The sequence below is a fragment of the Microtus pennsylvanicus genome, chromosome 6 (genome assembly GCF_037038515.1).
Source record: "Microtus pennsylvanicus isolate mMicPen1 chromosome 6, mMicPen1.hap1, whole genome shotgun sequence".
Lineage (NCBI taxonomy): Eukaryota > Metazoa > Chordata > Mammalia > Rodentia > Cricetidae > Microtus > Microtus pennsylvanicus.
In genome coordinates, this window is record NC_134584.1 from 93,541,377 (window position 1) to 93,566,583 (window position 25,207).

Below are 25,207 nucleotides of genomic sequence, written 5' to 3' on the forward strand. Positions count from 1 at the left end.
GGTTTTATCCCATGCTTTTTCAGACCCAGTCCAGCTGGCCTTGGTGAGTTCCCGAGAGAACATCCCCATTGTCTCAGTGTCTGGGTGCACCCCTCATGGCCCTGAGTTCCTTTCTTGCGCTCTGTCTCCTTCTGCTCCTGATTTGGACCTTGGGGTTGTAGTCTGGTGCTCCAATGTGGAACTCTGTCTCTGTCTCCTTTCATCACCTGCTGGAGGTTAATATCCAGGAGGATGTCTATATGTTTTTCTTTGGGTTCTCCTTCTTATTTAGCTTCTCTAGGATCACGAATTATAGGCTCAGTGTTCTTTATTTATGGCTAGAAACCAAATATGAGTGAGTACATCCCATGTTCCTCTTTTTGGGTCTGGCTTACCTCACTCGGGATAGTGTTTTCTATTTCCGTCCATTTGCATGCAAAATTCAAGAAGTCATTGTTTTTTACTGCTGAGTAGTACTCTAATATGTATATATTCCATACTTTCTTCATCCATTCTTCCATTGAAGGGCATCTAGGTTGTTTCCAGGTTCTGGCTATTACAAACAATGCTGCTATGAACATAGTTGAGCATATACTCCTCACGCCCTCTTGTCCTATGACAGAGTCCCCCTCACGCCCTCTTGTCCTATGACAGAGTCCCCCTCACGCCCTCTTGTCCTATGACAGAGTCCCCCTCACGCCCTCTTGTCCTATGACAGAGTCCCCCTCACGCCCTCTTGTCCTATGACAGAGTCTCCCTCGTGCCCTCTTGTCCTATGACAGAGTCCCCCTCACGCCCTCTTGTCCTATGACAGAGTCTCCCTCGTGCCCTCTTGTCCTATGACAGAGTCCCCCTCACGCCCTCTTGTCCTATGACAGAGTCCCCCTCACGCCCTCTTGTCCTATGACAGAGTCTCCCTCGTGCCCTCTTGTCCTATGACAGAGTCCCCCTCATGCCCTCTTGTCCTATGACAGAGTCCCCCTCATGCCCTCTTGTCCTATGACAGAGTCCCCCTCACGCCCTCTTGTCCTATGACAGAGTCCCCCTCGTGCCCTCTTGTCTTATGACAGAGTCCCCCTCGTGCCCTCTTGTCTTATGACAGAGTCTCCCTCACGCCCTCTTGTCTTATGACAGAGTCCCCCTCACGCCCTCTTGTCTTATGACAGAGTCTCCCTCACGCCCTCTTGCTGCATCCAAGCTTAGTCCTCTTCAGTGGAAATAACCGACCCAAGGCTTGCGAAGCTGTTGGAAACCACTTCACCTCTCCCTGACTTAAGGCTTGAGTCTCTGCTGCCTGTCAAACTGCTCTGTCCATGAATAGTTTCATGAGGAACCCATTAAAAGACTCTCTTTTTTCCCTTGTAGTAAATGTGTTGCTAAACCTGGATCTCCCTTGAAGTTGAACTGTGGTCGTATTTATTCTGGTTTCAAACTACTCAGATTTATCTCTGTCAACCACTGTCTTTTAATGCCACAGATAAGGTTTAGCAACTGTCTTAATGTTGCCCACATTCCTGTTTTGTTTAAACAGCTTTAGCTGAAATCGGTTCTACACATCAAACAAACATTGATTTAATGTAAACCAAAACCTTTCATTAGACTAGGTCTTCTCCAGTTTCTTACCTGAGCCATTTTCACCATTGCTAATCTTCACAAGTTGCTTTTTGTTTGCTTTTTGAACATTCAGCGTGGAGAAACAACCTGCAGTCCTCCGTGGTCACAGGTGATGGTGACAATAGCTTAGCTCTGTGTGTGGAATGTGATCACTCTGCAAAGCAGACACCATGGCATGGTGGCTAGACTTGCTGCCAAAGTCAAAGGAGTTTTGGGGTGAGATGGAGTTCTGTCCTGTTGATACCAACTGATGCTCAAGGGGAAGACATGCTGTGGGAGACTTGTCTGCCCAGTGCTGGTCACACTCTGATCTCTGTGTGTTCAGACTGTTTCCATTGCAAGGATCAGACAACTAAACCTGAGTCAGCTGACTGGAAAGGGCCTGCAGAGATAGTTCATCTAGTCAGGGACTGTCTCCAGGACCTGATTTTCATCTTCTCAACTCATAATCCCATCCTGCCATATTGTCTTCAGTTTGACAGCAAAATGTCTACAGGCTTCTTATGTTTCTCTAGTCTTGAGACCTGTCCTTCCAAAATCCAGAAATGAGGGAGTTGGGTTGTTTGACTTAACCCTGGGTTTCCACTTTTGCCATTAGTATTCTAGCTGGAGCTGTGCCTACACCACAGGACTAGCCTGAAAAAGGGACAGTGGTGGAAGCTGTGTGTCCATCTTGTGGGTAGGAGCCTCTAGGTGGTCAACACAAACAGCTCCGTAGCTTCCCAGAAAAGAACGTAAATCAGTGCCTTCTATCTTTGCTACTGTTTGCCTATTGCAATCAGCCCTTACTGAGTCAACAAGTGAGAACCTTAATGGCTGTGGAGCAGGTTGAATGCCTCTATAACTAATTATATATTGTTTGCTTATGTGGCTAAGATTATCACCAGCTCCCACAGGCCCTTGGGTAAGTTCTTTCTTTTCTAAGAAGTTGACACATGATACTCTTAATATCTGCCTGTGTCATTGCCTTCTCAGCTTTTACTAAAAATGTTTAATTGCTTGGTTGTGACTTTCCAACATACTCAGTGGAGGCTGCTTATACTCCGGGATCTGAATGTTTGTTATATCTGCCTAAAACATGTAACCTGGCCTGGATTGTCATCCTAGCAGGACCTCAACTCTAAGACTTCCATTTTCTTAGCTTGCAGAAAGCTCTGGAGATGCCAGGATGTGTTGGGAACTAGTTAGCCAGGCTTTTCTCACCATTCTCGACCTCTTCTGTGAAGCTGCCAAAGGAGAATCGAGTGGGGAAGTCACTGTCCTTGTTGGTCTGTCACAAGGACATTCTGACACTGCTTTCTTGTTCCGGTTCACAGGTCGAGTTTGAGTGGCTGAGGCAGTTCTGGTTTCAAGGCAACCGGAACAAACTTTGCACTGATTGGTGGTCTGAACCCATGACTCAGCTGGAGGAGCTGTGGAAGAAGATGGAGAGTGTGGTAAGTGCCTGAGGTCTGACCACGTTCTCTGGGGTACTGCACCATGCAGATCTTCAGATAATCGTCACGGGCAAATGTATATGTTGTTAATCTACATGATCGTGGTAGGTTATTCCCTGTAAGAGAATGGGAACAGTCTGCAATTTTGTCGCCAAAGCCTCAGCTCATTTCCGGAAACATTTCTGATAGCCTCCACAGAAGGCATTCTGCTCGACATGAGCTGCGACACAGCCTGGGAGTGGGGCAACAGCGGGTCCAGCGTTCATTTGTTCTTACGCTCCAACCGCTATTCAAAGGGCTTTCCTACCACAGTTGACGTCGAAGGCGTTGTGAGCCCTGATGTATAGGTCTGAAATCTGAGGTATAGAGAAGTTAAGTGCTTGTCCGCGGTCACTAAGCAGATGGTGGAGATAGATGGAAGCACAGGCTGCCGGGCTGCAAAGGGCATGCGTTTAGTCACCGTAACCTAGGATTTAGGAAGGAGAAGTGTGGATGCCACCACATATTACTGCAGCAAAAATCAAACCATACAGTGGGATAAAAAAAAGTCACAGACTGGCAAGATAGCTCAGAATGTAAAGACAGTTGCCACCAAACCTGGTGACCTGGGTTCTATCTCTGAGATATCTTCCACATCATGGGAGGAGAAAATGGACTCTCGAGTCATCCTCTGACCTCCGTACAGTCACCAAGGTTCAGATCAGTATCAGGTTCAGGTCATTACTTATGGGACTGTTGTGAAGGTGCTGGTCTGGATAGAGACCATGTGGAGAAGAGGGAATGGAGTAGGCTAATGGGGGAGGAACATTAGGTCTTGGGACTGTGAAAACAAGATCAAAAATCAGGGCATTTATGGTATGTAGAACATGGACTGTATCAGCTAGGTGGCAGGCGGAAGCCACTTGATAAGCCTTCACTTGGATAGCAATAACAACAGTAAATGCTTGCGTGGTATTCTTATGAGTTATGAGTACTAAAGATTGCTGTCACTTAATGTTTGTGATGACCCTGTGGGATAGGTTTGACTTTACTCTCACTTTTACATATCAGGAGATAGGAGCCCAAAGGCCTTATGTAACTTTCCCAAGGTCACCAGCTAGTAGGTGGGAGAGCTGGGATTTGAACTCTAGGAGACTTGCTGTAGGCTTCTGGCCCTTTGTCGGCTCACTGATCTGCCTCCAAATGCTTGAATTTGGAATGCCGAGGGAGGTGGTAAAAGCCGTTGACCTCTAGAGAGTGACACTTGACATCTGAAGAGTGCTGAGAGCAGTGGGCTCATCTGCAGGGTGCCCAGTGACTGCCAGTCCCCACACACGATTTTCAGACAGCTTTATGGACCTATGGTTGACATACAGGAAGCTAAACAAGCATCATGCATACGGTTTAATGAATTGAAAGATAAATATAACCTATGAAGCCATAGTTATAGCCCATGCTGAAACCTGTCTCTCACCTCCAAAGGAGTTCACTTGGCCTGCCCATTTAGTGTTATTGTTTTGATAAAGATGTTAACATAGTATCTTCCCCAACTCCTGTTTTACAATAATGAAAATACCAGCTTACAGATATGAAGGCCTCAGCTTAAAACCATGAATCCGAATGCAGATCTCTGAGATCCTTCGCAAGGGTCAGTGTCTGGGGAAAGAACACTATTACCCTTGTAATGTATTTATAGTCTCAAAGATCAATTTTCCCAAAGCCTTGAGTTAGTGCAGAACAGCATTGTGTTGCCAGGTTGGTGATGATGAAGAGTTTTTCTGCCTGGCTAGCCCTGGTCTAGCCTGGGGAGAAAATGCCGCTTCTATAGGATATGCATAGAAATTCGGATAGTGCCCATTTTACGTATGTTTTTAGAATTCTGCTTGCTGCTGAGGCCTAATTCTTAGATATCAGCCTGACTTTGGAATTACAATTTGAGCCAGGTGGTTGTGGTGCACACCTTTAATACCAGCACTCAGAAGGCAGAGGCAGGTGAGTCTCTGTGAGTTCAAGGTCAGCCTGAATTATAGAGTGAGTTCCAGGACAGCTAGGGCTGTTACATAGAGAAACCCTGTCGAAGAAGAAGAAGGAGGAGGAGGAGGAGGAAGAGGAGGAGGAGGAAGGAGGAAGGAGGAAGGAGGAAGGAAGAAGGAAGAAGAAAAGAAAAGTAATTATAATTTGATCAAGTTGTAAATTGTAGCCGCCCGGCTAGCTTAGCCCCTGAAATAACCACGTAGAAATTGTATTAATTAAATTAATGCCTGGCCCATTAGCTCTAGCCTCTTATTGGCTAACTTTCACATCTTGATTAACCCATTTCTATTAAATCTGTCTATCACCACATGACTGTGACTTACCGGCAAGATTCTAACCTACGTCCATCTCAGGCAGGAGATTCATGGCATCTGCCACTCTTTCCTTCTTCCCAGCATTCTGTTCTGTCTACTCCACCCTCCTAAGGGCTGCCCTATCAAAAAGCCAAAGCAGTTTCTTTATTCAACCAATGAAAGCAATGCAAATACAGAAGGACCTCCTACACCAGTAAATGAAGTCTTAGAATCAAACAAGAGAACTCAGTCATTTTGTAAAATAATTTTAAAAAAAGTTTTTATTCTTTTCATTTAGGAGCATCTCCCCCTCCCCCGTGAAACAGTGAAGGTTTTAGTATTGTGATCACACCAGTGATGCTTATTATTAATTCATTGAAAAGATATGAGTGTAGATGGATGAAGTCTCTCGATATGTGCACACACGTTTGTAGATATGAGTGTAGATGGATGAAGTCTCTCGATATGTGCACACAAGTTTGTAGATATGAGTGTAGATGGATGAAGTCTCTCGATATGTGCACACACACATTTGGTAGATACGAGTGTGGACAGTGTAGTCTCCATATGTGTATGTACACATTTGGTAGTAATGGCACATTAGTTAAAGGAAATATCTTCTATTTATTGTATTCATACCAGAAAAATACTACAAGGAGTAGCAATCCAGGGAATTTTCCAGAGTGCAGTTCTTTGTACTTGGTGGAGCATTCTTTAACTTTTCTGTTATAAAAAATAAAAAATCAATGATTCAGTGTCTCTCCCGAATACCACAGCTGGATAATTATCAGCAGAATGCAGGTTTGGACCGAGTTCAAAGGGAGGGTTCTTCTAAATTAAGCTGAACAATACTTTGAGCCTTTACAAAAGATTCCTAGTAAACTCATGGTAAGTTGTTTTTGCTGTTGGAAGACGCGGCAGAGACCAGTCTTAGAAAGGATCCCTGGCTGGTCAGCTCTAGTGCAGAGCCACGTGGTGTTTGGGTATGGGGGTGAAATCATTGGCCAGTGGGAGTCTGGCTGTCAGCCCTTCTTCAGCATTCTTAAACTTGTCAGCAGTAGGGGGCAATGTTGAGCTGCCTGTTGGCAGTCCCAAGATGCCGCCTTTCAGGAAAATGCATATAAATGTCCCATTAACTGCCAAGAATTATCCCTGTTGCTTCAAGTTAACTGTAATCTCCAGGATTCCATAACACAGGAAATCAGTTGTGGGTTCACAAATTCAACAGCAATTTCACATCAAAAGTGCAGTGTTTGGTGCACATTTGGATTCTGTGGAATTAAGCTAATCGAAAGGGCATTTCTGGATGTTCAGACTTTTCTTCTAGGGAATATATTACTCCAAATTGTTATGATTTTAGAGGAGCGATTCTTTGTTATCTTCCTGGGGTTTCTTTTTTTTTTTTTTTTGAGTTATTGAGTCATGTGAGTGTTGTGGAAAGATGCCTTTGATCACTGCATTTTGTCTGTTCTACAGTTTATCTTCTATCTTTTTCAATAAGAAAATAAGACCTAAAACTTTGGACACTGCATGCATTACTTCCCCCCTTTCATTTATGAGTAAACAGTCTTTGACGGCCCTTGCACCAGGGGAGAGGCGAGTATTGTTTTTCTCCATCTTTCTGCCCTTTTTCTCATGGGGTTGGGAGGGAGGGACAGTCTCCAGAAGCCTAGAGGAGAATGGGAAATGAGTTTTGAAATAGCTATTCCTCCGTTAGTGGTAACACTGCACATGTCCTAACCAGCCTCACACTTCAGGCAGTATAGTCGGCTGTGCATAAACTCCCCAGGCCTCTGCTGCCCACTCCGTGGCCCAGCAGGCACGCTCTGCTCTGGCACATTTTCCTGCCACTTCTCTCCTGGAGGACAGTTTTACTCCGTGCCTGCTCTTGTGATGTAAATGTTAAACCTTATATTCGAATGACATTCTGATAAAACCTCACATCTCCCCTGAATATTACTTTGTGAATTCATTGAGCATCGAGCCCACAGCAGCCTGACCCTCGACCAAGGTCGAGCCTTTCTTGCCTTCTTTGCTCTGCACTCAAGAAGTCTTCTAACACTGGGCACTATTCACGTATTTGTATTTTAGTTTTTTTCAGCCAACCCCACTACCTCTCATCCAAGATTATCATATTCTGAGGAGACTCTTTGGGATAGGAGAGTTATCATTTGAAAGAAGCCATGCAAGCTTTTCTTGCCGGCTGAAGAGGGGGATGAAAAGCTGAGGTCTCCAGTGAGGCGGCGAGTCACGCCGCGGTCTAAGATCCAGTGGATAGGCCATTTGTCTCCCAGGGGCTGGTATCGCTCTTTGCAAAACTGACATTTATTTTACCTATAAAAATGTTTTAACACTATCAAATTCACGGGGAGACTGAAAAGAATGCTGGGTGTGAAATCCTCTAAATTGATGACATTTATTCATTTCCTTTTGACCTTAAAAACCTCCACTTGGTAAAATCCAGTGGAATTATTTCAGCCCAGCATCCCGAGGAAGTACCCAGAGAAGCCGATGATTTATGGACTGCGGGGATTTCTTCATGCATTCTGTTGTTGCTTTTTCTCTGTCGGGAGAAAGTGGCTCTTGCTCATCCTCTGTGTTCTGAGCCATTTCCTGTCCCAACTGTCCCTGGTGCTACAGTAGCAGGCCCTGTGCATGGCGATTGCCCTTAATAACCTTTGCCGGCTGCAGTGGGTAGGAGCCAAGGCAGGATTATTTTAATGTATCCGCTTTGAATCAGTGTAAAATGCAACATATAATTATGCTAGGTAAGCAATAGGCTACATTTAATTTGCCCATTTACATTAAAATTTGGCTCAGGAGAGCAGGGAGATGCGGAAAATGAGTGGGTGTTTCATTTCATAACATAACCAGGATCTTGTTGTGAAAGTTTTAAGAGAGAAATGTTCTTCAGACTGGAAAGGCGTCCCTGACAAGTTATTTATAATGGTTTAATTCCGAGGTGAGTCATGCCTCTTGACTTGTCATTGTGGTCTGCATAAATCATCAGGGAACCTTGTTCTGGAGGCAGCCTGCTGCTGCAGGGACAGGTCCCCTGTTTGTGAGCCCACAGATGCAGGGAGGGAGGGAGGGAGGGAGGGAAGGAGGGAGGGAGGGAGGGAGGGAGGGAGGGAGGGAGGGAGGGAGGGAGCTGGAGAGCAGTTTGTTTGTTTCAGGAGAGCTCAATGAAGCTGCCTCTACAGCTGTGGATTAAATTCTTCATAAGTGAACCCAGGATCAAGGCTGCTTCATATGTACTAAAATATATATCAAGTACAGTAGTATTTGGATAATAGCAAAGTCAATTCTTTTTAAGATTTCTCCTAAATTCAAGATTTTCAGGGTCATGAGGGATATAATGATAAATTATAGATAATTATTTGGGGTTCATATTAATGGTGAATTTACCTAGATTATATATATATATATACACACACACACACCCATAAATATTCCAGTGAATACTAAATTACATGTACTAACATAATATTGTCTCCCATTTATTGGCATTTTTATCTTCATTTTTATATTTATTTTTAACTGTGTGTATCGTCATGCATGGATATGTGCATATGGATGCATGTGCCTTTAGAGGCCAGAAGCATCAGGTCTCCTGGAGCCAGATAGAGGTGGTGTGAGCCAGCCAGGCGGGTGCTGGGATTTGAACCTGGATCCTCTACAAGAGCCCCATAAGCTCTTAACCAGTGAGCCATCTCTCTAGCCCTTAGGTCAGGATTTCTAATTTAGAAGCAGAGTATATTATAGTAATTTAAGATCTGGTATGAAATGTCTGGTGGTTTTCAATTAAGATTTAAATTCCTCTCTCCCTCTTTTGACTGGGACATTGCTGAGTGTCTCAAGATAAGCCCAGATTGGAAGCAGGTTAAACAGTTAGAAGCACTCAATAATTCAAATTCTGGAACACAGTGTTTTAGGGCCTTTGTATTTATCTTTGGAAATTGGGGGAAAAGAGAAACAAGTTACTTCCAGCCACAAAATCTACAGTCTTTGGCTTACATTTTTGGTGATCCTCAAGACACTGGAGTTTGGTTCTTTGGACCCACCCCTAAACTCCAATTGCCCACAACTATATTGTTCTAAAAGCAAACAATCTTGAGGGAGGGAGGGGGTTTTATGTGTAATTTATTTAGCATTGACCTTTTTTCTAACATATTTTAGGTTTTTCTTGATAGATAATTTTTTAGTTTCTCTTAGAACAGCCCCCCCCCCCCGCTCACACCCCTTCATTGTTCAGATTTAATAATGATTTTTTTTAAGTATGTGTATCCTGTCCTTTTTTTGGGAAAAAATTACAATTCCAAGAGAATGCAGACTTAAGCCTCCCAAACAGAGTGTGCATGGGAAGCAGAGAAGCCCGTGTTTGTGATTCTCTTTGAAGTGTTTTGCAACTGGATAAGGAAAAATTTAGAGAGCGGCTGATAGTGTTCAGGGTAAATACTTAAACCCCTTTAGAGAATTTCACACACAGATACTGTGTGCAGAAAAAAGGGATACTTATGTTTCTTAAAGCTGCTACAGCCTGCAGCTTTGTACTTAAAGACAGAGGTGTTGAATAGAATTCTACTGAGGATACATCCAGTGACAATATCTCAAGGAACATCAGAGCCGGCCAGTGGTAGACTTCTGTTCTTAACCCTTGCGCGAGCAGTGTGCGCAGAGCTTCTGGTGCCCGGTGCTAGGATGTGCAGGATGCTCAGAGGACCCAGCTGTGGCCTCTGTTCCGAACACAGTGGGAGAATGGAGCACACGTGACAGGAGTTAGGACAGGCCACCGGCAAGTGTGCCATCTCTTTTAGCTCCAGTTAGTGTATAGAAAGGAAACCTGGGTGATCAGCCGGGATTTCCACAGTAGCCTTGACACCAGAGCATTTGTTCATCTCCATTAAGTACACATGTGCATGGCTCATATACACCATTTTTTACACACTCTATTTGGAAAAAAGAAAAATAGTAATAACAACAGCCCCACAAAAAAAGGGTGAATTCTTTTGATTCAAATGTTTCTAACTACTCTGAAATTCAAATCTGTGTAAAGGGTGTAAAAGCCCTACCACTTTTCCCTGGGGAACTGTGGTAGCCTCAGCTGCTAGAATTTATTTTGGGTTGCTCTGACAAGCAGGCCATAACATGCACGTGTGAATTCAGAAACCCGGATGCCAGACTGGTGTGTCAGGAATTTCCATTTTCCCAGGAAAGACAAAGGCTAATATATATTATACCTTCTCCCCCCACCCCAAGTCCTTTTTCAGATGGCTTGGTGGAGTGTTCGGTTTCTCTGTAGTCTGTCATTCACCTGACTAAAAGATAAACCTTCTCAGTGCCCTAGATGAATCGTAGTGTAGAGAATGAAGTAATGCATGCACACATGAATGAATGAATGAATGAATGAATGAATGAATGAATGAATGATGGACAGGCAGACATCAAGCCCACAGTTTTGAAAAGGAACCAACCTTTCCCGGGATTTGTGCCATTTATTTGGAATATTATCGAGATTTTTGCTGTTTTAACTTCTAAGTTTAATGAGTAGTCCTTAAAACTGTTCCCTTCTGAAGTACATGGTTATAATGATCTCCCGAGAGAACTTGTTGACCCCACATTGCACCTGAAATAGGGATCCCAGGTGTTTGATTGAGGTTCTGCCTCACCCCCATTCTGCCCTAGAGCCTAGGGGACTCTCTGCTGTTTGGAGCATAATGTTACCATTGCATTGCTCCCACCCACTGAGTGTTAAATACTTGTAGGGTAGGACTGGGAATCTTGTCATACTTTGCAAAAGTGTCCCCTATGGAGAAATGTGCTCAAACTGCTAAAAGCCTCGCTTCTCTGAGAACTATGGGAACACATGAAATTCCGACTTCCATCTCTCAAGGGTAGCATAACCAACCATCCTGATCTTTCTCCTTGACTTCTGAGAAATAGTGAGACTGTATTTTTCGAAAAGGGAACTATGATATACTACCTTTTTTGTAATCTTAAACGTGCTCTGTAATCGCTGGTCAGTGATGCTTTTGAGTCCATCTTCTCCTAACAGGTACGCTGTGATTGACCTTGCTTTTGAGTCCATCTTCTCCTAACAGGTACGCTGTGATTGACCTTGCATTTCCTTTCCATGAGCTCAGCCTCATCTGGGACCACCTGTGACTTTCTATCTCACTTGTAAACATTTCCTCAGTGTGTATCACAGGCTCAGACAGATGATCTCCTGCTTGGTTTTGATTGATTGACAAAATTAGCTCTCAAATAAGAAAGGGAGTTACCAGGTCAGCGTTAAAAGTGAAGTAAGACCCGTGTTTGGGATGTATCTTCTTTGGTAGGACTCCAAGCTGGTGATTTTTTTTTCCAAGACAGGAAACAGCCCTGAGTGTTCTGGAACTAGCTCTTGTAGACCAGGCTGGCCCCAAACTCACAGAGATCCTCCTGCCTCTGCCTCCCAAGTGCTGGGATTAGAGTCATGCACCATCACTGCACAGCTTGGAGCTCGTGGTTTCTTGATAGTTACTTAAGCATTGTTAATTTAGGTGAAGATTTATGAAATGCCCACAGTTAGTCATAAGATGTTAATAGATGTTTCAGGGAACTAAGAAGTCTGTATTTTATTTGATTTCCTAAACTAGCAGTTCTTAACCTGTGGGTCGTAATCCCTTCGGGAAACCTCTGTCTCCAAAAAATATTTACATTGTAATTCATAAGAGTAGCAAAATTGCAGTTATGAGGTAGCAATAAAAATAAGTTTATGGTTGGGGGTCACCACAACATGAGGAACTGTACTAAAGGGTTGAAACATTAGAAAGTTTGAGAACCACTGCCCTAAACTGTACATGCAGGTGAGCTTTGTAAAGAATGGGAATCGGTCAATATGCTGATGCCTATAATAAATCAATATTTTCTTGGCACTGGAGAGTCATTTCCTGGGCACCTGTGTAATAGTTGAGATAGATGGGTAGATACCATCCTGTAGTAATGCTTCAAATTAAGCATATCTCAAATCCCAATCTCGATTCTGATAATCCCTGACTTCTCTCCCAGTGTCAACAACTAGTACTATCCAGTCGTTCAGCACAAGCTTGAGTGTCCTCTTGATTGAGCTCCAAGTCTGGGAAAGCTCTCTTTTCAAAATACACTCATCACCTGAGTCACCTTCACCACCTATGCCAGCAGCTCTGCTAAAGACTGTAGTCATGGGAACTGCCTAGTAACCAGCCTTTCGGCTTCTCCTATGCTTTACCTCCTACTCACCTGCAGTTACCTTCCTTTGACTGTAAGTCAGCTCACTTCACTGGCCTGGTCCAGACCTACCGTGACGCTCAGAAATCCATCTTATTTGTGTGGCTTTCAGAATCACAGAACCCACACTTCTGCTGGGGTCTTTGTGCTTGTTTTGCCTCTGGAATATTCTTCTCTGCTTTGCTTTTCTCATTCCTTCACTTCACGTTGTCTTTTCTTGTCCTTGAAGAGAGTTTCTCTGAGTTCATGCTGCTTGTAGGAGATCGTGTCCTCTCTGTGTGCTCTGTAGCCTCTCATCATTAGACTGAATTCCTTTATTGTCTGTCTCAACTCCATCCAGGCACTCCTCCCTCCACTGGGCCCGGCAGCAGAGAAACCCTTAGCTTTACTTAGGATCCCAGTTCTGGTACCCCGGCTGGCACATAGTAGGTGCTTACCGTACACGTACAGAAGGAAGAGCTAGATGTGCAGTCAGTGTTCTGGTCCTTCCCACTGTGTGGGGAAGCCTGGCCTCTGTTAAGTTTCCTAAAAATTACCTCCTAATTAAAAGGGGTGATTTTGAGTTGGTTCTCTGCTCAGACCCTCAGCACAACACTGCAGATATCTGCAGCGGCGGCGGCTTCTCCCTCTCCTTCAGGTTGGAAGCACAGAAGCAGGCTGCATGCCTTTGGCATTTTTAGCTAAGAAGATTGAGAAGTCACTGGCAAATGACTTATGTAAATATGGGGACTTTTTTTAAAATGAGAGAAGTGGGCCTCAATTTCTTAGAGTCACTGTATGGCTACAGCTGAAGAAGGGGCCTTGTCTCGTGTGTTGGCATTACTCTGTCTCAGAGTTCCTTACTCTTAAAAGAATCTAATAGAGGAAAATCATGTCAAAAATAAATGGCTTCTGTAGCAAACCTTGAACTCTGTTGTGGTTAATTTCAAAATACAGAGAAAGCGGCATGCACTGGGCAGGTTTTGGGCACAGAACTAGGAAAATCCCCAAGGAATAAACTGACTTCCGCCAGACAAGCTGAAAACTGATTAAAATATTTATCATCCTTTGGGTATGCAATAGCTTTTGATGATGGAAGGCATATTAATATTCATCTTTGCTGCTTGTCTACACTTCAGACAGATCCAGGAAAGGATGTTCAAATGACCAGTTTTCTTTCCTCACCAGGAGCCTTGAGCCCTGGTGCAGCTTGGAAAGGAGATGCGCCTTGTGATGTGACTGAGCTTTTCCTCTGGGGGATGGGGATGGGGAAACAAGCCAGGAGAGACCTTTGCACTGGGAGGCTTTAAAGGATTACTGCTTTCTCCAAGGAAGTCTTTTGCTAGAACAAAGGGGAAAGTTGGGCCATAATTTTATGAGCCACAGAACTACTGTGCTGTCTGAGCACAGGAAACGGACCTGGCTTCTTATGAAGCCAGGGAGCCACGATCTATAAAGGGTTTGATGGAAATGCCTCTGGAGGTAGACCCCCTCCCCATTCCCCAGCTACTTTGTTAAGGAGGAAGGAGGGAAAAAATGAGTCGTGTCTGCAGCTTCTGCCCAGGTCTTGTGATGTTGTTTTGAGTGTACCATCCATTGCCCCTTCATCCTCAGCCAGAACCCGAATAAACGTGCTGTCTACATGAAGCTGTACAGAGTAGCTTGTGGGCTTTTAGGATCAGTCTTATTAACTTTCTTTTTTTTTTTTAATGAGAGAAAGAATGTGACTCTATTAACTGTGATAATTAAGTAGCATTTTCTGTCTAGTTTGAAGTAACCTTGATTCCATTTGGGGGTGCAAATATGAGCACTGAAGGAACTTGCCCTTTCTTATTGATTGGTCTGAAAAAACTAAAAATTGAAAAGAAGCCTCTCATAAAACATGTCAGCACTTCGTTTCCACATTTCAAATCTGAAGATTCAGAAGCTTCCCTTTTATACTTACTTTTTTTTTTTAATAATTCCATGCCACTCAGATATTTGTATGAGTGATAACCTGAAAATTGTACAATAATTTTCTTTGAAATCTATTTTAATATTGTGACATCAGAAGAGAACTGTTCTGTCTTCATCTAGTCATTTAATCATACATCTGCTCCATGTCGTCCAGATAAGGGAAGCTGTACAAAGAGCTGGGACTTAGGTCTCCCAGGCTGATAAGGCACAAGGCAGTAAGTAATTCAGCGGGAGGAAAATCAAAGGCGAAAGGCAGAGTCTGACACAGGCCTGTGGGAAAACGAAGGGTTCTGATAGATGGAGACGGGTGGAAGATAGTCAAAGATGGCGCGAGCTGAGATGCAGTAGGCAGGAAAACATTCTGTGCTTGCAAACTTGATTAGACTTCATGGAGTTTGTTTTGTGTGAGTCGGGCAGCGACAGATAAGACGAGAAAGATTAGCGCGGACCCTTTTGTCCTAATGCATTTTCGGTGAAGCACAGCCCTCTCTCTCATCCCTAATGACTCCCAAAGTCATCGGGAGCAGAGCCAAGTATGTGCAGCTAAGAATAAAATGGAAACCAGTTTGATTATCTTGTGTTTGCAAAGGTTTTGCCTAGAAAACAAGTCAGATCACATCATTTGTCCCAATTTCACAATCCCTAAACACAGCTAACAAGCAACTCTCTATTGTCAGAATATGAATTACAAATGGGTGGTTTTTCTTACCAAGTTTTTTATTATTTCCCTTCCATTATCTAAATGCCAGAATAATAATTTTAAACCTTCCTTGGCCAGAGGCAGATCTTCCCACGTGTGAGCCACTTACAGGTTCTCTCCCGTGTGCGGGAGCATGCCCCTTCACTGCTAGGAATGTGGTGGAAGAAATGGCATCTCCCATGTGTCTTGTCCTGGTGACAGTCCTGAGGACTCACTACGGCATAGGCAAAATTTTGAAATATCACTAAAGGCCATGCATTAGTTCCTTGATTTGGTTCAGGATAGCATGCATGGTAATAAATAGAACAGAATGGGCTCTTCTTCACACTCTCACCCCTTTTGGCTGGCACTACTGTTTGGGACTGCACTCTGTGTGGCCCTGTGTTTGCCATTGCCCTCTGGCACAGCAGTGACACTGTGTGAAACACTGAGGTGGTGTCCGTAGTGTGAATGGCTGCCGGCTCCTTGTGTTGCGTATGGATCTTTGTTCCGCCTCACTTTTGTCCCTCTCTGCTGCTGCTGTTCCTTCTAAGGCACTAGGTGTTGTTGATTCTGGAGTGATCACTACGTCTCAGCTTGCCCCGCCTTGAGAGTCTGAAGATTGCCTTCACTTTGATTCTCTTTAGGATCGTAAGGTCTGGGGATAAGTAAAAAGACCCTTTCTCCTTAGATAATAGTGAGACAGAGAGATGACATTATAGGGCTACTCTTTCATTTGACCAGAGCCCTTATGAGTTCCCACAGTATGATTCTCTGGAGAACAAATGGGTTCATGCTTTCCAGAAAATTCTTCTTCTATATTCTCTCTTTTTTTTCTTTTTTCCCAAGGAACAGGTAGCAAAGATGTTTGGTATTGTTTAGTTTCTTCCAAGGCCTGCCACGGCATTTACTCTGTCTTCTGATCTTACTGAACGTCACTCTAGGTGACATCCACCCCAGTACTAAGCTCTGAAGAGCAACTCCAGTGAAGATCATTCTGACCTTGTCCTTCGGTGAGAAGAGGAGCTCAGAAAGGCATGGAGACAGAGAGGCAGACCATGGTGGGTGTGGAGCCTCATTTCCCAGCGGCCCCCCGTCTCCAGCAGCTGGGCCTTCCTGTGCTGTTAGCAGCCTCCACCTGTGTACTTGTAGGACAGCATGACCAAGAAACTATTTCTCCGAAACATTCCCCACCCCGTTAGTGTAGAGGTGACGTGTGGTTTAGTGCACCCTCCACCCTCAGCATGCTGGTTTTGCTTTGTGGCACCATCTCTGGCTGGCAGGGTGAGTACTTAGTGTGGCTCCCATATGTGCCAGAGCCCTGAGCTGGGTCTTTCAGGTAAGCAGAACTCACTGGAATGAAAACATCTGTAGTGAGGAGAAGCATTCTCTTTCCCTTGGTCCCTGGAGTCACCCTTTCCTTCCCTCAGTGGCTCGCACTATCCCTAGCTTTTTCTAGATATTTTTAGAGATACTTTGCATACTTAAAATTATATATACAGTCTTGATTATATAACACATTGTATCTTTTATGAAAAAGATTTGTTTTGTTTTAAATTCTGTGTATGGGTATGCGTGAGAGAATGTGTGCATGAGTGCTTGTGCCCACAGAGATGAGAAGAAGATGTTGGAGTCCTCTGGAGCTAGAATTATGAGGAACTGAGAGCCATCTGGCGTGTTCTGAGACCCAAACTCAGGTCCTGTGCAAGAGCAGTGTGTGCTCTTAGACAGTAAGCCATCCGATCAGCCCCCATATAACAGTACCTTGCAGCTCTTTCCAGGTTTGTATGTCCTTATCATGTGGTTTCATAATCTATTTGGCTAGTCTTTATTGATGGAGGAGGGTCATCTTTCTATCTGTTGTTTGATTGGTTAAGTAATAAAGAAACTGCTTGGCCTCTGATAGGACAAAAAATTAAGTAGGTGGAATAGACAGAACAGAATGCTGGGAGAAAGAAGCTGAGTCGGACAGTCGCCATGATTCTCCCACCAGACACAGACGCAGGTTAAGATCTTCCCTGGTAAGACACCTCGTGGTGTTACAGGGATATTAGAAATAGGTTAGATCAATATGTAAGAGCTAGCCAATAAGAGGCCAAGCAGTGTTTAAAAGAATACAGTTTCCGTGTAATTATTTTGGGGTAAAGCTAGCCGGGTGGTGGGACGCAGCCCCGCCGCTCCTCTTGGGTATAAAGCTAGTCGTGTGGGCAGCAGGGTGCCAGGAACGTAGCCCGCCGTTCCTATTACAACATTTTATTATCTTTAGTTTTCCACTTTCACAAATAATGTAGCAATGAGTATTTTTCTATATAATGTTTTTGACATTTGAAGTCATCATAACACTTAGAAGTAGAATTATTAAACTAAAATACATGCATTTTTATTGTAGTTTTTAAGGAAGAAAGGGTTGGGCATTTTGTTCCAGGCAGAGTTCTTGCTGGGGAAGGCATGGCAACAGTCAGGTGGCAAGACCAGGAAGCTGGCCAATCACATTTTCTTCCACACACAGGAAGTAGGGCCAGAACAAGAAATGGGGCAAGGCTTTATAAACCCTTAAGTCCTGCCTCCCTCACCCAGTGACTTACTTTCTCCAGAAATGGGACCAAGTGTTTAAATACAGGAACTTATGGGGGCACTTCTCATTCAACCCATCCCATTCCACCTCTGCGTCCCTTAGGCTCAAAGCCATCTCATGATGCCAGATGCACTTAGCCCAGCTTCCTAAGTCCCCACAGTCTTTCACAGTAACCCCCTGTAGAGTAAAAAGAAAAGTAGATACTTCCAACATACCATGGCACAGAATATACATTTCCATTCCAAAAGGCAGGGATGGGGGCATAGTGAGGAAAGATTGGGCTAAAGTAAGTCCAAAACCCAGTAGGGAAAACACCAAGTTCTGTAGCTCCATATCAGATATCTAGGGTGTGAACTTCAGAGGGCTCAGATGGCCCGACTCCTCCCTTTGCTGTCTGCTAACATCTCTCTCTTAGATTTTTATTCCCTCTATTCAGCTGTCCTTGGCAGATGTCTCATTTCTGCTTTGCTGATGAAGAAGTTGGGGCTCAGACTGCTCAGTGATTTACCAGATCACATCCTTAATGAATGGCAGATCTGGAGTTTGTAGTGAGGCAGAGGTTCCTGCTCTCTTATTACTATAATAACTTGAGCCACACAGCACTTAAGTCATTGTGATCAAAGAACCAGAGTAGATCCCAAGATTCTAATAGGGAGCCGTCCTGCATGCTGACTGGTAACCGTGGGAACGCTCTCTGCATACTGACACTGAATTAGCTGGGGCAGCTACTGGGGCCAACTCGAGCCCTATAGGTAGAGCTTCCCCGCCCCTTCCCCCTACAAATCCTAAGGCTTGGTCTCCTGACTATTTTTGCTGGTGGAAGTGATGGGAGGAAACATGCCTGCTGCCTGATTTCTGTTTAAAGTTATGTTGCTGTTGGACAGTGTTCAGGTCTGAGCTTCAGTTGTTGCTTTCTGATATGATGAGCCTTCTTGGCCTCTTGTTTGCTGTCATTCTTCCTCCCCACAGCCAATCCTCATTAGGTTTATTTAAACACTGGTTTATCCTCTGCGCTGGGCCCTTTCCTGCTTTGCTGTCAAAGTGCAGCTCGAAGCCTTTACTGTGCACAACAGAATTTCCAGTTCCACTTCCTAGTTCCTAGGCAAGAGGTTTTTTTTTTTTTTTTTTTTTTTTTCCTGGAAGACTGCAGGTGGCGGGGACAGCACAAGAGATGACTGCACAACAGGAGCCCTTAGCTTTGTGACGTCTAACGTCCTGCTGTTGTGACAGAGATACTGCAGAGGAATTGGTTTAAAGAAGGAAAGTTTATTTTTGTTAAGGGTTTCAATCAGAGGTCAACTAGCGCCATTGCTTTGGGCCCAAGGCAAGAAGGAATATCATGGCTGTAGGAGTACATGACAGAGGAGGCTGTTTACCTCCTAGCAGCTGGGAAACTGGGAGAAGGGGCAGGGACAAGACAAAGTCCCCAAGAACATGCTTCAACAACCCATTCCTTTCAACGCCCCTCCCATACAAATAGATAGATGGATAGATAGATAGGTAGATGGATGGATGGGTGGGTGGGTGGATACATACATACATACATACATACATACATACATACATACATGGTTAAGTAGCGTTTTAAACGAACAGCCAAACAATTAGGAGCCTGTGGTACAGGGTATGTTGGCTGCTCTTTCTACATGTGTGTTTGTTTGTGATCTTTGTTGATTGACCTACTTTCCCTACTTCTTGTTTTAATCTGGGTGGCCAAATTCCCTGAGTTAAAAGCATTGGCTTGCTAATGTCTTTTCCGCCTTTCCTGGGATGTTGTCTCCCTGCATTAGTGAGCATCAGTATTGGGATGTGCGGTTGTTAGAATCCTCAAATAAGGTCCCCAGCTGCTTGGGTTCTTAATCTTGACTGCATATTTGGATCGCCTAGGAAATTTCTTTCAAAATATTGCTTGGACATCAGCTCCAGAGACACTGATTTAACCGGCCTGGGTCATGGCTCCCAGTTGATAGTGTTTTGGCAAGCTGCAGACTTGACTAAATGGGCGAATAAGTGAACCAATTAGCAAATGAAGAGGAAGGCCCTCTCCCTTTAGCCCAGAATGAATGTATCCAGTCTGCGGGTTTTGGGTTTTCTTTAATTTCCAGAGTGGTCTGGAGTAGGCGCTCAGGAAAGAAAGCTGTGTTAAAATTCTTTCGTGTGGTGGAGGTTAATGTTAATACAGTCATAACATAAAGAATGAGGGACACATTGGATACCAGACAGCATCACAGTCAGTGGGGACTTCTGATTTCATCTGGAAATCAGGAAAGAAATTGACAGAGATAGGGGAGGGAAGAGAATGGTTGTTTTCCATGGAAAGAATTGTGTGTTTTGGGGATGGGACGTAAATGCATGTTACACGCAAGGTTCTGAAACAGCTGTAACTGGTAATTCTCCTCAAACTCGTCTTATTCGGGAAACGGCACTGCTCCTCTCCTCTGTGCCTGGCAGGTGTTGTGTGGAAGCATCTTGAACTGTCTCTCAGCAGCTCACTCTTTATTGTGTTTTCCTGCTGCTCTGCTGTTACCCTGTCTAGACCCGCCCTCTCGTCACCACTATTGCAGCGCTTGCCCCCTGGCTTCGGGAGGTCCTCACACAGCTGCTAGGGTAATGTTTTGTTTGTTTTTTGAAGACAGGGTTTCTCTGTAGCTTTGAAGCCTGTTCTGGAACTCATCCTGTAGACTAGGCTGGCCTCGAACTCACAAAGATCCACCTGTCTCTGCCACCCAAGTGCTGGGACTAAGGGTGTGAGCCCCCCCCCCCTAGTTTAGGGTAATGTTTTTGATTGCAGATCTGGTCATGCCTCTCCCTCGTAGACTTATCAGTGGGTGCAACTGATTCATCCTCAGTCCCTTGTGCTGTCCCCTCCACCCCCACCTTACTCTGGAGAGGCTGCCCTGCTGCCCTGAGGTCCTTCCTCAGTCAGTGGAAGCACAGGGCTCCTTCTGCTTGATGCTCTTTGTTTATCCTTCCTCTTCCTGATTGTCTTCTCCCACTGAGACAGACTCTCATTTTTCAGGTGTGACTCCCTTGACCTCCTGACTAGATCAAATGCTGGACTCCGATTCTGTCGTTATCCTCAGGAAGCCAAGCCTTGGCAGCTCAGGCTTTATCTGGAGGCCTTGGGTATCTTTGGCAGACAGACCTTAGGAGCATTTCCTTGTTCCATGAAGATCCTCTGCCTCCAGAGGCATGGGAATCGCAGCTGTGATTTTGGGCAAATGATTTCTGTATCTCATTAGCTGCTCCTTGACAGAGAATTGGGGACTGTTGATCCATACCAACTGCACCTTGAAATGCCATGTGATTTCCTTGTACAGACTTCTCCCACTTGTGAGAACTGGCCAGTTCCACGGTGTCACTGGGTACCGTTATCTTCAGGAATACTGCAGTGTCAGATTTTCACTCTGAGTGACACCTACACTGTCACCTGTTCCACAAAGACCTGACAGTGAAGCCATCATCCAGCCTTCACTGTGTCCAGCACATCTCCCACGTCCAGCCTTCCAGGGCACCCTTGCAGTGCAGCTGCGTTCTGGGCTTCGATGCACTTGTGGGACGATCCCTGGTAATGCGCCAGCTCCTTCCTCAGTTCCGTGTCTTCCTAATGCCCCTTGACTCCCACATTTGAAATGGCAGGGTTCTTGGAGATGCTATATTTTCCTTTTCTCCTCCAGATATCAACGACTCCAGGAGATCTGGCCCTCAACTTCCTGTCAGAAAGGTCTACAGCCTGCCCCTATAACCCAGCCCACAGTTGGCCTGGGTTGGGAGTCACCTGACTTGGGAGTCACCTGACAAGGTCAAGGACCAGTGGACTTTAACATGTAGAGCCCTATGGTCTGTGGACACTGGTTTTAGAAGCAGTCTTCAGAAGCTATTTTTTATGGCTTTTCTGTGGGTGCCCAGCCTTGCCTTCTAACTTGGAAAGACTGGGATGTTTTTGGCACGGGAAGGGCCCTTGGCACAAGTGCAAGACTCTTCATGCTGACTGAGTTGGAATCTCTCAGTGAGAAGTGACTTGTTGTCCTGATTAGAATGTAAACACTTGCCAATGTTGAGTTTTGTCTCTCACATGAGTTTTATTATACCCTCCTGTGTTTATAAACATGTCTAAGCATAAGGGAGAAATTGTGGGAACCTTTTGTGCCCACAAGAGTATCCTTTTTTTTTTTTTTTCTGTGTGAGCTGAAGTTAAGATAACTTACCTTCCCCAGAAGCCCTAGTATAGTGCCTGGGTTCTCATCTCTGCACTGTTCCATTCTCTTTTAGAAGTCGACAAAGAATTATGTTCAACTGTAGTTCAAGTTCAACTGGTGTCTACTATAGATGGTCAATTGTAGTTCAAGTTCAGCTGGTATCTACTATAGAGACACAAAGTTCAAACCAGCCAAACATTAGAGAACGTTCATGTGTATATATGTTAAGCAAACGGATATATGCACAAATAAGGCATGATGTGTGGGATACCAATGTATGGACCAACAGGGTAGTAATGGGACTGTGTTGGAGAACTCACGTCAGACAGAAACATTTGAAGAATTAATAGAAGAGGCACTGCTTTTGGGTTGTGCCTCAGTGAATCAAAAGGAAAGATTTGCTGAGTTCTGAAGAGGAGAGATGGGGCCATTTGGGATAAAGCAAATGGGGTGGGGGACCACGGAGGAAAAGAATGTGTATCTGATACTTAGATATAGTGGGGGGGCGGCACCTCAAAGGGGAGAATCAGCCTTGAATGACATGCTTTGACGTTTGTTCTTTGTTTTGGGTACAGTAGTGAAGTTGTCAAAATGATAATGGTAACAGCACAGTGGATAAACTTTAGGGAAGCGAAGCTGGCCAAGAAGACCTATTACCAGAAATTTCTACGACAAATTGCAAAGGCAGTAAGGGTAGGAATACAACATAGGGTGAATCCAGTTTTGTATTTTATAGATAAAAGAAATCTCATCCTTGTCTAATAACCTCAAGAGACAAGGAAAGTGACAGCTTTAGAAAATGGGTGGGTAATGAATATTCCATGTGCCACATTGAAGGACACAGATGAGAAAGACAGTTAGGGGTAAGAAATGAGTGTGACTCGCCAACAGAGCGTCTCCAAAGAACTCAGTCCAGAACCCACCGAGGCCCTCAGAGCTAGTGCACACTTGGGGATTTGAGCAGTGTCTACAGCAGACACACATTATTGCCTATTCTGTACCAGCCATGTTCTTTTCTGTCAGCTCACGTGTAAGAACACCAAACACATGACAGTCATCTCCTCTGAAACAGAAGCTGCAATAAATGGGAGAGAGAAAGAGAAGGGAAGTAAACAATAAACACTCACTGTGTTGGAGTATGGGATGGATCTAGCGTGAGCAGCTAGAAATGGCCTGATAGGCAGCCGCAGTAGTGCTCGATGTGAGCGGGGTGCTAGGCCTGTAAGAAGACAGGTCTGGGAGATGGTGAACTCAGCTCCTGCCAGTGATGTTCACAGGTCACCCTGAGGTGCCTGCCTAGAAGCCCATTTTATCCCTGGTGTGCTCCTACAGAAAGAAGCCTGGGGACGTGCAGTTGCCACAGCCGACTGAAATAGAAGCTGACCTAAAGCCTTAAACGTTTTAATTTGCAAACCCATTGTTGTATTAAATCACAAATGGGAGGCGACTTAGCAATGCATCTCCAGAACTGCACCCGGCTCTGGCTGTGGCTTTGCAATTTATGCTGAAAATGAACATTGAACTCCGTGGCATAAAAACAGATTGTTGATTTTGTGATTAATTTGGCCTCTAAGGCCAAGGAAACTGTTGATGCTGTATATCAGTTATAAAGTTGTGGTAACATTTGTGGGGCAAAATGAAAAATCAATATTGTAACTACAGGATAGCTCTCTTAAAATCCGAGGTGTGTTTGCTTGCAAATTGCATGGAAGAAACTGATCCCCAAAGGGACAAATCTACCTTCATTTTTTTTCCACAAGTGTATATCTAGGGTAGGAAGGCAGAGGGAAATGTTGGGTGTTATTACAGTGTTGCTGGGGGTATGAGGAGAAAGATCAAATTGTTGTAATTTCCAGCAAAACCTCACTTACAGTTATGTGTGTCCTGAGGCAACCTCAAGGAGTATTCTCTCTCAGATGGCTGTGCACTCAGAAACCCCGGGATGCCTGGGTCATGCTTCAGCCTCTGCTAATCTGTAGGCTGGTGGCATATCCATCTCTTTTGTTCCCTGGTGGGTGTGGTGGTCTTAGGTGAATACTTACCGGTGTCAGTGGAGAGAGAGCATCTTCCTTTCGCATGCTATGAATAAGACATTGGGGGTATTCTCCATTCCTAGAAAGGGGATCTTCTTGCCTGTTAGCCTGTCTGTTTAGAAACTGGTATAAGGCCTTTCTTTCTTATCTAGCCTTTTATTTTAGCAAAAGAAAATGATCTCTGTTTGCCCTGGTAAATGAGTCGTTCTCAGACTTCACTAGACGCACAGAATCCGGGGAGGGGCTTTCACTGGTGGCACTGCGCTTGCCCAGGATCACTCGTTGGCAGATGTGTTCAGATGAAGAGACCCCCGTTCTGTGATGGCAACTGCCCAGATGTCTAAAATAGTGCTGGGATTGAGTATGATCCGTGACCTAGGCAAAACTTGTAGCACGAATAGTAAGAACCCAAAGACAGAAAACCCATGTGCAGCCCCGGCCCGAATTAGTGGGCTAAAAAACCTCCAACATTTTTAATTTGTACCCCAAACATTGGGTGCCACATGAAGCACGAATAATAAAAACCCAGAGACAGAAATTGGGCTTCAACCCGAAAACCAGAAAAGCAAGGCAGCCAAGCCACTAAAAAGTCTTACCTCTATCAAGGCTGGGCGACTGCAAACTAACCAGCTAAGCCCCTCTCTCCTCCCATTTTATATTCCCTCTAATGCTGGGATTAAAGTCAGGACTCTCTAGTACTGGGATTAAAGGTGTAGGTTACCACCGCCTGGATTTGTTTCTGCTTTGATCTTGTGTAGCCCAGGGTGGCCTTGAACTGACAGAGATTCATCTGCCTCTGTCTCCCAAATCCTGGGATTTAAGGTATGTGTCACCATTATCTGACCTCTAGTGGCTTTAGCTTTGCCTCTGGTCTTCAGGCAAGATTTATTTACTAAAATGCGAATTATATACCACCATAAAAACTTGCAACCAGATTCTTTGCCTTACCGGGCAGGCCATCCGTAGAGCCAGGACTTAGCCTGTGATTAGAGGAAGAGGAGGAGGCAAGGGTTAGTGACATGCCAGCGGTCACTGTCATTGCGTCCAGTGGACTTGCTTCAAGTAGCCCTTCTCCAGGGCTTCTGCCCCATGTCACTGAGGACGGTTGAGTGCTCAGTTGCCTTGGATATGTGGGCAAAGGAGGCGGTTTCTTTGCCATCTCTTTTGTTTCTTCTCATTTCATTTGAAGCAGTGAATTTGTGC

The 25,207-nt window shown here is 44.6% G+C and overlaps 1 protein-coding gene across 1 annotated transcript in view; it reads left to right on the forward strand.

Annotated features, from left to right (window-relative positions):
• Fto (FTO alpha-ketoglutarate dependent dioxygenase) overlaps positions 1-25,207 on the forward strand; it is a 347,190-nt gene that overhangs the window by 154,762 nt on the left and 167,221 nt on the right. The window contains exon 7 of the mRNA XM_075976876.1: positions 2,910-3,029. Coding sequence (XP_075832991.1) covers positions 2,910-3,029 — 120 coding nt within the window. The remainder of the gene's footprint in view (positions 1-2,909; positions 3,030-25,207) is intronic.